The 14,023-nt window shown below is 34.1% G+C and overlaps 1 protein-coding gene and 1 non-coding gene across 2 annotated transcripts; one reads left to right on the forward strand and one right to left on the reverse strand.

Annotated features, from left to right (window-relative positions):
- The first annotated feature begins 2,533 nt into the window (after positions 1-2,533).
- LOC124921371 (protein BIG GRAIN 1-like E) lies at positions 2,534-3,669 on the forward strand. Its single transcript, XM_047462023.1, has one exon. The coding sequence runs from the start codon at positions 2,665-2,667 to the stop codon at positions 3,475-3,477; it is 813 nt and encodes a 270-aa protein (XP_047317979.1). The 5' UTR covers positions 2,534-2,664; the 3' UTR covers positions 3,478-3,669.
- Positions 3,670-6,555: 2,886 nt separating this feature from the next.
- TRNAD-GUC lies at positions 6,556-6,627 on the reverse strand. Its single transcript has one exon. It is a non-coding gene; the product is annotated as a tRNA-Asp (tRNA).
- Positions 6,628-14,023: the final 7,396 nt, after the last annotated feature.

Consider the following 14,023-nt stretch of genomic DNA (forward strand, 5'->3'; position numbering starts at 1 on the left):
TCCATTGATTCGATTAGAGATGACAATGAACATCTGTATTTGTGAGTAGCTAATGATCGTGTTCGGATATTTGAAATAGGGTCCGGGGTCAGGCATTAAGAGAGGAGAAGGTACTCGATCGGGTTCAGAGTCGAGTATGAGAAGTGTGCAAAACTCAAACCCGATACCCAACTATATTAATATTATCGATATCTTTTTTATTAAGTTTTAATTTGACATTTCACATGCCTACTACGTAATGTCATTATTTGTGATTCCTAATAGCGTGACAGTAAAAATGGAAAGGTTAATGTGTACATTTTTATGAGGGTATTCTGAGTTTTTGTTTTCACATCTTGTTAATTGGAACAAAGTAAAAGTGCCCAAAGATGAAGGAGGCTTAGGTTTTCGTGACATACTGTTTTAATAAGGCCTTATTGTCAAAGTGGTGTGCTCGTTTTGGTTCGAAACAGGGAAGTCTCTATTTAAACATGATCAGAATCAAATATATGTTGGATTGGTCTAGTTGGCTTACAAAAATATACAATCACCCCGTGGGATGTAGCATATGGAGTGACATGTCAATCATGTGGAAAAGTTATCGTGAAACATTATTTATTTATCGTGGGTGACAGTTAATCTACCCGTTTTAGGGAGGATGCATGATGTAGGGTAAGAGCTTTGTTGTTCTTTTTCCTCTACTGACCTCTATTACTATTTATAGAGATGTCACAATCAAAGACATGTACGATCATCGCTCTCAAGGTTTTACGCATTGTATTAGATATAGAAGAAGGTTATCATTTGAGGAAAGTTTTTCTCACGATAGATTGTTATCATTAATGGCCAACAAAGGGGTCTCTCCGTTGAACTATGATACGATGCGATGGAGAAATTTATACAAGTTTGATGTGTGACATTGTTATTATATATTTGATAGAGTCATTCCAACTGAGTTGTGTAGAGAGAAATTTTGGGAGTTTAAGATTTTCACTAAGATCACTTTTTTCGGGTGGAGTGCGATCCACGGTGTATTCTAACTGATGATAAATGTATGTGCAAGAGTCTTATTTTAGTTAGTCAATGTCGTTTGTGTCTTAAGAATGTGAAGACAGCCTCTCATCTCCTTTTACATTGTAAGAGTGTCGCTAGTATTTGAAGTCTTCTTTGGAGTATTAATGGTATTCATTGGGTTATGCTGGGAATCATTGATGCGCGTTGGGAAACGTGGAATGAGACAGCTAGATTTGTGGGCCTAAAACAATGAGTTATATTCCATTATTTTATGGTGGGTAATTTGGTTAGATAGAAATGGTAAAACCTTCAGCAATCTAAAATGACTGTTGCGAATAATTCACAATGCTATTATCCTAATATTATATGAGGTTTGATGTGGTAGGTTCGATGTGGGAAGCCGACAAATTCAGTCGGAGAGCTCATTACTCTTTTGGAAGATCTCCGTACACTTTAATTTTGTATTGTTTGTGTGATTTTTTTCACAAATATTTTTTTTATCGTTGTGCTTAAACGACTATGCATTTCATAATATAATTGCATAGATCATTTAAAAAAAATATTTCATATGTCACATCATTACAACGTAACAATAAATACATCATCTATTTTGTTTGTATCCACAATTCACTCTAACTTTATTTTTTTCTAACCTTCTCAATCAAATATTTTTTCACTCATGAATCACACTCTTAATTTTCAATTTTTTTTTAAGAACAAAATGTTATTTCTCCATCTTTTACTCTCCACAACTTTTTTTTAAACATTCTTTCTAACTTTGTTTTTTATAGTAACAAAATTGTTATCTTTTCAACATCTACTAATTAGATAAATAATTTAGTATGTTATATATATATTTTTTCTTCTACATCATCCTCAAACATATATATTTTTTCTCTTAAATTTCTACTATCTTAGCTGCAAGGCTTAATCATTTTAAGTGTCAAAATAATAAATTTCATGGCTCTTCATTCAAATTCATATTGAGGGTGGATATTCTTAAAATTCTTTGATGTGAGAATTTTTGTTGAGATTTTATTCAATTTTTTAAAAAATATATATTTTTTCATATAACTATCATTTTAAATGTCAAATCACTCCTCAACTAAAATACTTTTATTTTTATAAAATTTAAATTATAAATACAAAATTATATTTTATTAATCACACACTAAAAGCCCAAATAATTTACTCTTTTTTTTATCAAACAAGATATTTTAACATAAAAAACTCCAAAAACCTCACATAACCAAGATCAAACAAGCTCTTAGATGAAATCAAATTAAAAAAATGAACTCCCATAAACAAATGTTAATATATTTTAGTTGACTACTCATAAAAAAAAGAAAGAAAGATGACATCCATCATGGTATCTTACATACGACATTCGACCACCTTAATGATAGCATGCTTAGTGTTTGTCAAGATTGATAACTGTTACGTTTTCTATACGTACGAGAAGGAGTATTATATAACAAATAAATAAAATATAATGTCATCAATTAATTAAAAAAGGGTCCCTCTCTTCCCCTCCAAAGATGACTCCAAATGTGCACCTAATTCATTATTTTAAATCATCATATCTACTTCTCACCTGCATCTCTCTTAAATCCAATTCTCTGTTTCTAATTTGATTCAAGAAACAGTCTTTCCAAACTTCAAGCTATACCCATGAACATGAAGCCGTTCCATCGACGGAACGACGTCGGCGGCGCCGGCGAGAACCTCGACGTGTTCGATCTGTCGTCTTCAAGTCTCATGAGACGTGGCTGGATATCAGGGGGTCCGAGGATGAGCTTAGATATGCCCAACATGAGAAACTCGATCCTCCTCAGAGAAAACAAACAGTCATTAATGGCTTCTTCTGTTATTAATAATAATAATAATAATAATAAGGAGAAGAAACATAAACAGCCAAGTTCACCAGGTGGGAGATTGGCAAGTTTCTTGAATTCTCTCTTCAGCCAATCATCTTCTTCAAAGAAGAAGAAATCGATGAAATCGGCAGCCACCCAGCAATCGAATAAAGATGATGATGAAAGTCCAGGAGGAGGAAGAAGGAAGAGAAGGAGTAGCATAAGCCATTTTAGAGGATCGGCTACTACTCCAATAAAGACGATGTCTTTACCCAGTAAGATCGTTAAGCCTTCTTCATCATCTGTGAAAAGTGAGGTAATGGCTACAGACTATAGTTGGTTGGATGATAAGTTTCAGTGGGATAGAAAACAGAGGGTTTATGCAAATGGGTATTTCGAGAAAGATCATAAGAAGAATATTATAAATCAATGTAAGGAAGAAGATGAGAAAGAATTTAGGAGATTTCATGATCATGATGATGGAGGAGGAGAGAGTGATTCGAGTTCTGATTTGTTTGAATTGAAGAATTATGATCTGGGTTATGATGATTCTTGCGGTTTACCTGTTTATGAGACTACCCATATGAATAACATCAAGAGACCACCTATGGTAGGATCTAGTACATGAAGAAGATCGATATTAATGGATTCAGTTGAAGTTTTTTTTTTCTTTTTCTTTTTCTGTGTGTGCTGTACAGTTTGGAATGCTGTTTGTTTGTCTGTCTCTGATCCTCACCTAAATCCTTTCTAATTTGGTTGCCATTTCTGCAGCCTATTTTTGTCAATCTCAACTCTAATATGCATGTTAAAAATTTACATTTTCCCTTTTAATTTGAAAGGATATTTCTCATTTCATTGCATAAGCTTGGTAAATCGATACAAAATCATATCAATTTGGATACGTCCAAATCCAATTTCGGATCTGAAAATGTGTAAGGGAATTTTTTTAAAATAAATTATTAAGATATTGATTTAGACGAAATAATGTTAGATAAAATACTTTATTATCTATATATTAATAGATTTAATAAATTTATCCGTTGAAACTTAATTTCACTTTCAGATTCAGGTGTTTTCAAACCGACAAAAATAATAATAATAGTGTCACGAATAAATCAAGAACTATGCAATCACACAAAAAGAGGATAAGAAACATCAGTTCACTTCAAAGCTTCAAATTGAGATGTTCATATGAAATGAGATCAATTTGAATCTTATCAGGTAATATAATATTGGTGCATAATAAATTGGCACAATTAAGTCCTTAAGAAATCATGATAGAACAAAATAATCTATCATAAAAAATAATTTCTTTTATAAAGAAAGTTAAATCCAAAAGCATAGGAAGAAATGTTTGCCATTAAGAACTTGTTTGTTGTTGAATTATTTGATTTTTTAAAATATTGTTTGAAAGAAAAAATTAATTATTTGGGTTTTAATTTGTTGAATTATTATAATGTATTTTTAAATTTAAATTTTATAAAAATAAAATAAGACATAAATTAAATAATTTGATGATTAAAATTAAATAAAATGTGATAAATAAATTTTAAAAAAATAAAATAAGAATATTTTGATACATAAAATTTAATAATTTGATGCTTAAAATTAAATAAAATGTGATAAATAAATTTTAACAAAAAAATACTAGTTATAATGGACAATTTTAAGTTGTCTAAATAAGAAATAATTCATCAACAAACATAATATTTAAAGATTCTTCTTTTCATAATTTTTTTAACGGTACATTTAATTAAAAATCCATTTAAGCATAATATAAAAAAATTTAATATATAAATTAAATACATTAGAATAATTAATGAACTCGAAATTTTTTAAAAGAACATGAATAAGATCACCAAATCCACAGATTTCTCGGATCTAATCTCTAACAACGTCATGATAATGATATTGTGAATAATCCTTAATAGCCTATTTTTATTGTTAAAAGTTCTCCAATTTCTTTTCAACCAGATAGTCCACCAAAAAATAATAGAGATTCTTCTTTTGATAACCTAATTTTGTCAAATATTTTTTTTTCTCTCTCTCATTATTTATTTATTTAAGTATTTCAAAATATTATTACGAAGGCAAAAGATCATTACAAAAACAACCGATTTACAAGTATTGATAGAATAAAGAAAATGACAATGAAAATAAATAATCTCGACAATGGTGTACTACCCAATGTGCGGGTTAATTTGTTGTTATTGCGTTTGACAAAATGAAGTTTGAAAAATCGTTAAAAGTGCAGTAAACACTTAATATTTTGAATGATTGGATCAAGACTCCAATCAGTGTCGGTCCAATATGTTTGAAGGCCTTGTGTGAGATATCAAATGCGGCCTTAAGTACTCCAAAAAAAGAAAAACACCAAAACTACAAACATAATATCATAAATAAATATCTACGCATACCAACAATTAAGATCACAACAACAAAAAGATAAAAAAAATTAAGGAAATTTTATGGTAAAACTTATTGAATTTACTTCAATAACAAATGCTCTTGTTATATTGTCTTCAAAAAGAATGACCAAAAGTTTGAAATCTATTACAAAGACACGACATGCAATACAATTCTACTAGAATTTTACTAATTTGAATCAGCCAATGCAATACTATTTTCTGAAAATTAATCTTCTTGCACTCTTAGATGCGAAATCATCAATTAACCTATCATATTTAAACTTTTCCAAGAACTCATGTTCAATAGAAATCAAAGCCAAAGCATTTAGTCTTTCTTGTGATATAGTCGAACGCAAGTAAGATTTCAATATTTTAGCTTTGAAAAGCTTCTTTCAGCTGATGCTACTGTTACTGGAACTGTTAACATAATTCTATATGCAAGACAACTAGTAGGATAACAATTAGCTCTTTTCAAGAAATTTAGGATTGCACTGGTTGAATCAAGCTCATTTGGTAATGTTTTTGTAATAGTCCCAATTCATTTAATAAATCCTCACCGTTAATGTCAGAAGTGTGACCATTCTCCAGCTTCTTCTTAAGGTTGTTGCAGCTTCTTTTTAGGTTAACAGAATCTAAGGACTTTAGCTTCTCTACCGTAAATAAGAACCCAAATGTCTCCTCATATTGCTCATATTGCTCATATTGCTGAAACCTTTTCTTCATTGAACTGATTGCTTCATCAATTATGTATAAAAAGTAATGAATTCTGAAGGATTCTTGACTTGATTCTTCGATAGGTGGTTCAGATGGTTGATTTTCAGAGTCAATCTCATCAAAATGTTTTTTCTTAAGAACTTTTCTTTTCTTTTTATTCTTTGAAAATACTGGATCAATATACAATTCAACAGTAATTTCTTTGGCACAATTCAACGCATTCTCAAACCCTACTTCTCTGTACTCTCTAAAGAATGCAATACGTGCCTTCACACTACCCATTGCTACATCAATTCGCACATTTTTAGACTGCAATTGTTTACTGACAATATAAAAATAAAATGATTAAAAATGATGAAAGAAAAAATAAATATCGATGATTTGAGATTTTCTACTTTGGATTTAATATGTTGATATTTGTTTAGATATTTTATGATGTTCATTTTTGTAGTCTTAGTTATGAATTGGTTATTAATACACTAATTAGGTAAAAATAATAAGAAAGTATTTGATGTCGGGGATCAAACCCGTGAATGCTTATCACTATATACTATAACGACGTGTATTTCTTTTGGTAATGTTAACGTCGTTGCCGGGGATCAAACCCGGGTCACCCGTGTGACAGGCGAGAATACTTACCACTATACTACAACGACTTGTTAATTTTTTTTTATATCTATGTATATAATTTTTTTGGTGGTCCTATATTTTTTGAGGCCCTGTGCAAGTGCACATCTTGCACAGCCAATGGGTCGGCCCTGACTCCAATGATATCCAATTGAAGAGTTGATATTAGATGATACAACTCATTTAACATATGATTCAAAAATCACATTTTACCATTTATTGTCGATGCCAAAGTACATTGCCGTTCTCAAAAAAAAAAAAAAGTACATTGCATATTGGATGGTCACTGTATTCGCTTTCGTAGGAGAGAGGCTTCTAAAAATGTGTACAAGGACGCGAATTGGTCTTCCCAAGTGATTCCGAACAATAATTCCAGTTGAGGCTATTATCCATCGACAATGGTGGAACCAAATTGGTGCCAGCATGAGCTTGTGCATCGACTGACTCTTGGATTAGTAAAATAGAATGAACATGATAGGTTTATGTAGCATCAAGTACTTGAAATATAGTGGTTAAATCCTCATCTGTTGTCACCTGAGTGAGCAGCCTGACAATGACATTTTTTTTAAGCAATGTTGAAATTGACTCATGATTCTTCAACGAGAGGTGATATGGGAGAAAATTTGTGAGTGAATGGAGAAGAGAATGGTGTGTCACTATATTACTATTTAAAAAAAGATAAAGGGTGAAGAGAGAAAATAGATAAATTTTATTATTTTTTCGATAAATCAAATTGTGTTATGTCATCCATCCCAAATTTTGAATCCTAATTATTTTTCTTATCTATTGTCATAGACAAGGTAAGTTCCTTAATCGACTCTTATGGTTAAAAAAAACATTTTAATTAAATAAAATGATGAGTTTGGCAATGAATTATAAAGATAATAAAAAAGTTGTAAGGGAGGAGATACTAAATCAGAGCACTAATAGTAATAATATTATTATGAAAAAAAATATAATGTAAGCATGCAGTATTAATTAATAAAAAATGATGCCTTAAAATAATACGGCTTTTATGATAACATATGATTAGAAGTGTGATATTGATGAGACATGCATGTATGTCTTTGTCTAATCAAAGGATCAGTCCACAACATTTATGTTTAATATCACTGTTTTATCCTTAAACTATATGATTTTTTATATTTACCAATCAAATAATTACATATTATGATTTCTTTTTTCTTTTTCTTAAATAACAATTTTGAAATGATTTGTTTTTGAACCAAATAGCAAAATTCATATGAATATTTAAAAATGATTTTCTCTTATCTCCTCTAAAAAAAATCAAAATTAAAAGTTTAATTAAGAAAATGTAAGCTAATTGAGCAGCTGTTTTCAAAGTCAGGGTTCTAAATATCAGAAATTACTAAATTTGAGTTCAAAGTAACAATTAGGCTAAAATCTTAAGAAAAATATTGAAAGAAAAATATAGAGAATGATTTATCGTTTCTTCACAGTGAAAATTTAATGCGAGAGAATTTTCGAATCTTGAAAAAATAATAAAATGTAGAATTATTATATCTTATATATATCTTTTAAAGAGAATAATATTATTTATTTTTCTTAATATAAATAGTCACTCTCATGCTGATTTCATTTTTCAGTTTTTGTTGTTTAATTTATTTGTCTTTTATGTATTTATTGTGACGATGATCTATTATATATCAATTTTAAAGTTAGATTTTTGAAAATTTGACTTGTTCAGTTTAACATGATTTCATCATAAAATATTTTATACGTGGTCATTGGTAATTGTGCATTTTTTAATTTGTTAAAATGACTTAATTATCTATTGTCTTTGATTGACTATGGTTAATGGTGGTCTTTGTAGATAGAATTGTCAATTACAATTCATTATTCTATAAGGTCTTATAATTCTAGTTCAGCTAACTTATTTTCTAGGTTAGAAAATTATATAATTTTGTCACATGTATTTGTGTTGTTGATACATAGTTGACATACAAATTATCTTTTATATATATATATATATATATAATATATATGATGCGGTGCGAGTCGAAGAGGCGTTTATGCGAAAGTTGCAGCATCCGAAAATATCTCGCAAGTGTCAGATTTCGACGATTGCCTAGTGTTTTTCGGGCGGAAACGTTTAGGGGCTCAAAATCGCATTTTTTATTAGTTTCGGGTGTTTTTTGCAATTTATTAAAAGTTGTTTATTTCTTTTGCAAGCTAGGGTTTGAGTATTTAAAGGATCTTAAAACACTTTGTTAGGGGAAGATTATTAATCAGAAAACGAGGTTTCCTCAATATCTATCGACTTTCGGTATTCGTAAGAATCAACGAATCTTGATAAAGGTTCATCCTAGCCACGCACGCTGCATCAGTTGGTATCAGTTTCCAGTCGACCCTGAGGTATGCCGCCCCGAAGACAGCCGCGCAACCCTACCCCTGGTGCTGATGATGGTGACCTTGCTGAGTTGCGACGTGAAAACGCTGAGTTTCGCCGTGATAACGACGATTTGAGGCGGCATGTTGAATGGTTGACGCAACGGATGGATGCATCTATGCACATGCACCACCCTGAAGATGATGTTACGATGACAGATGAAAACCCTCTCGGTGGTCTTCGGAATCGATCCCCTGAACGCCCCAATCATCGCTGGGAGCAGACTTTCAGGGTGGACATCCCTAAGTTCGATGGTAGTCTATCACCGGAAGAGTTTATTGATTGGCTTTCTCAGGTTGAAGAGATTCTGGATTTCAAGGAAGTTCCTGCAGATCGTCGTGTACCCCTTGTTACGATCCGCTTACATGGTCGTGCACAAGCATGGTGGCAGCAGTTGAAACAGACACGTGTTCGTCATGGTAAGGCAAAGCTCACGAATTGGGACAAATTCAGGAAGCATATTAGGGCTGCGTTTCTACCATATAATTACGAACGTAACTTGTACCAGCGGTTCCAGAATCTTCGTCAGGGTTCTCGTTCCGTGGATGACTATTCCACTGAGTTTTACACCTTTGTGGCTCGTGTTGACCTGTCTGAGTCCCCTCTCCAGTTGGTTTCTCGCTATATTGGTGGCCTTCGCCTCCAATTGCAGGATATTTTGAATATGTTTGATCCTTTGACTGTTTCTGAGGCACATCAGCGTGCTTCACAGGCTGAGAAACAGCTAGCCAGGCGCGGTTCGGGCAGCTTTGGAAAACAGGTTGTCCCCACTAGTGGCATTGGTTCTTCTTTCCAGCCGGCCCATCCCACCCCAGCCCCCCCTCGCGGCACTACAGCCCCCCCGCAGGGACGTCCCGGTGGCTTGCGTTGTTTCAATTGTGGTGAAGTTGGCCATCGCCAAGCAGAGTGTCGCAACCCAAAGTCCACCAATCGTGGTCTTTTTACTGAGGTGGATGATCCTGACTCTGCTCTTCCTTCAGATTCAGCCCCAGTGTATGATGTTTATGATGATGAGGCAGCGGAGGAGTATGTTTCTGGTGATGTTGGCCCCCTTTTGGTGATTCGTCGATCATGTTTAACCCCTCGTGCTCCTGACAACGAGTGGTTACGCAATAATCTGTTCCATTCCACTTGTACCATCGGTGGCAAAGTTTGCACCTTCATCATTGATGCTGGGAGTTGTGAGAATGTGATTTCTGAGGTTGCAGTTTCGAAGCTGGGTCTGTCCACTGAACCTCATCCCAAGCCTTATCGCCTGTCCTGGCTGAGTCAAGGTACGGATGTTACAGTTTCCAAGCGCGTACTTGTTAATTTTTCCATTGGTTCCCATTATCGTGATGCTGTATATTGTGATGTGGTTCCTATGGATGCTTGTCACCTTTTACTTGGTCGCCCTTGGCAGTTTGATCATTCTGTTATACATGATGGGCGTGCTAATACCTACACGTTCTTATTTCATGGTACCAAGATTGTGTTGATGCCAAATCAGCCCAAGAAGGGTGCTGCCCCCACTCATCATGCGTCCCCCCCTGCCACCTTGTTGTCTCGGGGTCCTTTTCAGACCGCCATGGTCGAATCGGGCATGGTGTTTGCTCTATTTTGTTCGCTGATTACCTGTGGTGCTAGTTCTGAGGTGCCTATTCCAGTGCAGCCGCTGTTACAGGAGTTTGCAGATGTTTTTCCTGAGAATCTGCCTTGTGCCTTGCCTCCTTTGCGTGATATCCATCATCACATTGACTTGGTTCCAGGTGCTGCCCTACCCAACCGTCCTCATTACCGCATGAGTCCCAAAAAACATGAAGAGTTGCGTAGACAGGTGGAGGACTTGTTGGCTAAGGGACACATTCGAGAGAGCCTTAGTCCCTGTGCTGTCCCGGCCCTTCTTACCCCAAAAAAGGATGGGTCTTGGCGTATGTGCATTGATAGTCGTGCTATCAACAAGATTACAGTGCGTTATCGGTTTCCTATTCCCCGGTTGGATGACTTGTTGGATCAGTTGGGTGGTGCTTCTGATCGGGACACTCGCTTTGTGAGTCACTTTTGGAGGAGTCTTTGGCGTTTGGTTAATACTCAGCTGAATTTTAGCAGTGCCTATCACCCGCAAACTGATGGCCAAACTGAAGTTGTTAATAGGTCTTTGGGGAACCTTCTGCGCAGTTTAATTGGGGATCATCCTAAGGCTTGGGATCTGAAGCTGCCTCAGGCCGAGTTTGCTCACAATCATGCTGTTAATCGCTCCACTGGTTTCAATCCTTTCCATGTGATTTACGGGCTGTCTCCGCGTGCTCCTCTTGATTTGTTAGCGCTGCCCAGCAAGGTGCGTCCTCATTCCACTGCTGCGGATTTTGTTGGTCAGTTGGCTCAGGTTCATCAGACCACTCATGACCGCTTGGTTGCTGCTACTGCCAAGTACAAGGAGAAGGCTGATTCGAGAAGGCGTGCTGTTGATTTTGAAGTTGGTGACTTTGTGTGGGCTATTCTGACTAAGGATCGTTTTCCAGCTCATGAATATAGCAAGCTTGCTGCTAAGAAGATTGGTCCTGTTGAGATTGTGGAGAAGATCAACCCCAATGCTTATCGTTTACGCCTTCCCAGCCATGTGCGTACCTCTGATGTGTTCAATGTGAAGCATCTTGTTCCTTTTGTGGGTGAGTCTTCTTCTGATGAGGATGATGCGGTTCCAGATTCGAGGACGAATCTTTTCTACCCTGGGGGGAATGATGCGGTGCGAGTCGAAGAGGCGTTTATGCGAAAGTTGCAGCATCCGAAAATATCTCGCAAGTGTCAGATTTCGACGATTGCCTAGTGTTTTTCGGGCGGAAACGTTTAGGGGCTCAAAATCGCATTTTTTATTAGTTTCGGGTGTTTTTTGCAATTTATTAAAAGTTGTTTATTTCTTTTGCAAGCTAGGGTTTGAGTATTTAAAGGATCTTAAAACACTTTGTTAGGGGAAGATTATTAATCAGAAAACGAGGTTTCCTCAATATCTATCGACTTTCGGTATTCGTAAGAATCAACGAATCTTGATAAAGGTTCATCCTAGCCACGCACGCTGCATCAATATATATATATATTTATATTGTTTTATTAATTCTCATTTTCTTTTAATTTAACTTTTTTTTTAAATTAATATAATATGATATAAATAATAGTTGTTTAATCTTAACGTCATAAATACAAGGATTCACATTCTTACAAAAAAAAACATTTAAAACACAACGAGATTAAACATTTGAGAGTAACAATGAAAATATAAGAAAAAAATGTTTGCCAACGAACAAACAAACATAACATAAAATTTAGCGTTAACGAGTTCGAAGATCTTCAAAAAAATTAATGAGTTCACCGACCGTCTCCACCGATTTTTTAAAAGAGATCTCCTATATCGTTATGAAGTAAATGCATAGATCGACCGCGATCACTGAACGTATAACAATTTCTTTCGAGCTAAATAGTCAACTACAAAATAATCGAGATATCAACTTAATCCATTTGAGCTCGCTAACTATATATATATATATATATATATATATATATATATATATATATATATATATATATATATATATATATATATATATATATATATATATATATATATATATATATATAAATAAATAACCTCATTAGTCTAATTAAAAAGAATTCTAAATCAAATTCATTAATCTCTTCTGAAATCGTAAGATATTTTTAAAAGAAGTTTAATCCGTTTTTATCTCCAACAAATGCTTAGATGTTCATTTGAAAAGTTGTCCAACAATACAATCAGACACTTACTTTCAATGTTCATTTTAAAAGTTTAGTGCACTATATTATTATCGAGTACAAATTCAAAGGACAATTTGATCTTATTCTCATAGATTTAAATGATTATATCTAAATGTATGGCTGAGAAAGTATAAAGGTCCTTAGAGAAGGATGAAGGATATGTTCTAGAGGCAATGATTCACAAATGGGCCCATACCTTTCAAATATTTGAATTTATAGAGGGCCCAAGCATTTGGATGGATCCATTAATAATGTAATGTATTTGTAACCCCTTTTCCAGTTTTGGAAGAATATGCTCATTTCAAATAAATTTATTGACACACCGGGATGAGTGGTCTTATTTTGAAGGGTTTCATCTTATTGTGTGGCATTTGGCTTTGTTTTTCCTCTCAAATTAGATTTGTTAGGCACAAAACCTAAAAGGTTTTCACAATACGAGGGTTTTGGTTCTCATCTTATTTTATTAGATCGAGATTAGTTTTACTTGAATTGTTGTAGATTTGGTTTCTAATGGTGCTCTCGTTAATGTTCCGACGTTTTCAATGTATATTTTAACTAAATTTTATGGCAATTCATCTGATTTTGAGGAGTACTCTGGTCACAACAATGTCAATGGAATTTAGTTCAATCCTTCACCAACTATTGATTGCAGTTTGATTTCATGATCGATCAGCTTATATATGGTATGTTCAAAGTTTATGCAAAAACTTTTATTTTCTTTCAATCTTGTCTAGGCGAACTTGTCATGTCCCCTTGGGCATGTCTATCTATTTGGGATATGTTGTTGGGTCAAATTATTTTGACTAAGTGTTAAAATAATTTGATTAATGAAATTTTGATGATAAAATGATTTATGCGCTTTGATGCAGGTGTATTAAAATCATATTTCATGAGACTTGGCTCTAATGAGGCTCATTAGACCGATTTGGCATTAGATGCACATAATTAGACGTGCAGTCTAACTCGTGGAGTTAAACGTGCAGTCTAATAGATCTCAGAATTAGACGTGCAGTCTAACTCGTGGAGTTAGACGTGTAGTCTAATAGATTTTGGAATTAGACGTGCAGTCTAATAGATCTCGGAATTAGACGTGTAGTCTAACTCGTGGAGTTAGACGTACAGTCTAATATATACGGAATTAGACGTGCAGTCTAACTCAGTGGAGTTAGACGTGCAGTCTAATGTATACGGAATTAGACGTGCAGTCTAACTCAATGGAGTTAGACGTGCAGTCTAATGTATACAGA

The sequence above is a fragment of the Impatiens glandulifera genome, chromosome 1 (genome assembly GCF_907164915.1).
Source record: "Impatiens glandulifera chromosome 1, dImpGla2.1, whole genome shotgun sequence".
NCBI classification, from domain to species: Eukaryota; Viridiplantae; Streptophyta; class Magnoliopsida; order Ericales; family Balsaminaceae; genus Impatiens; species Impatiens glandulifera.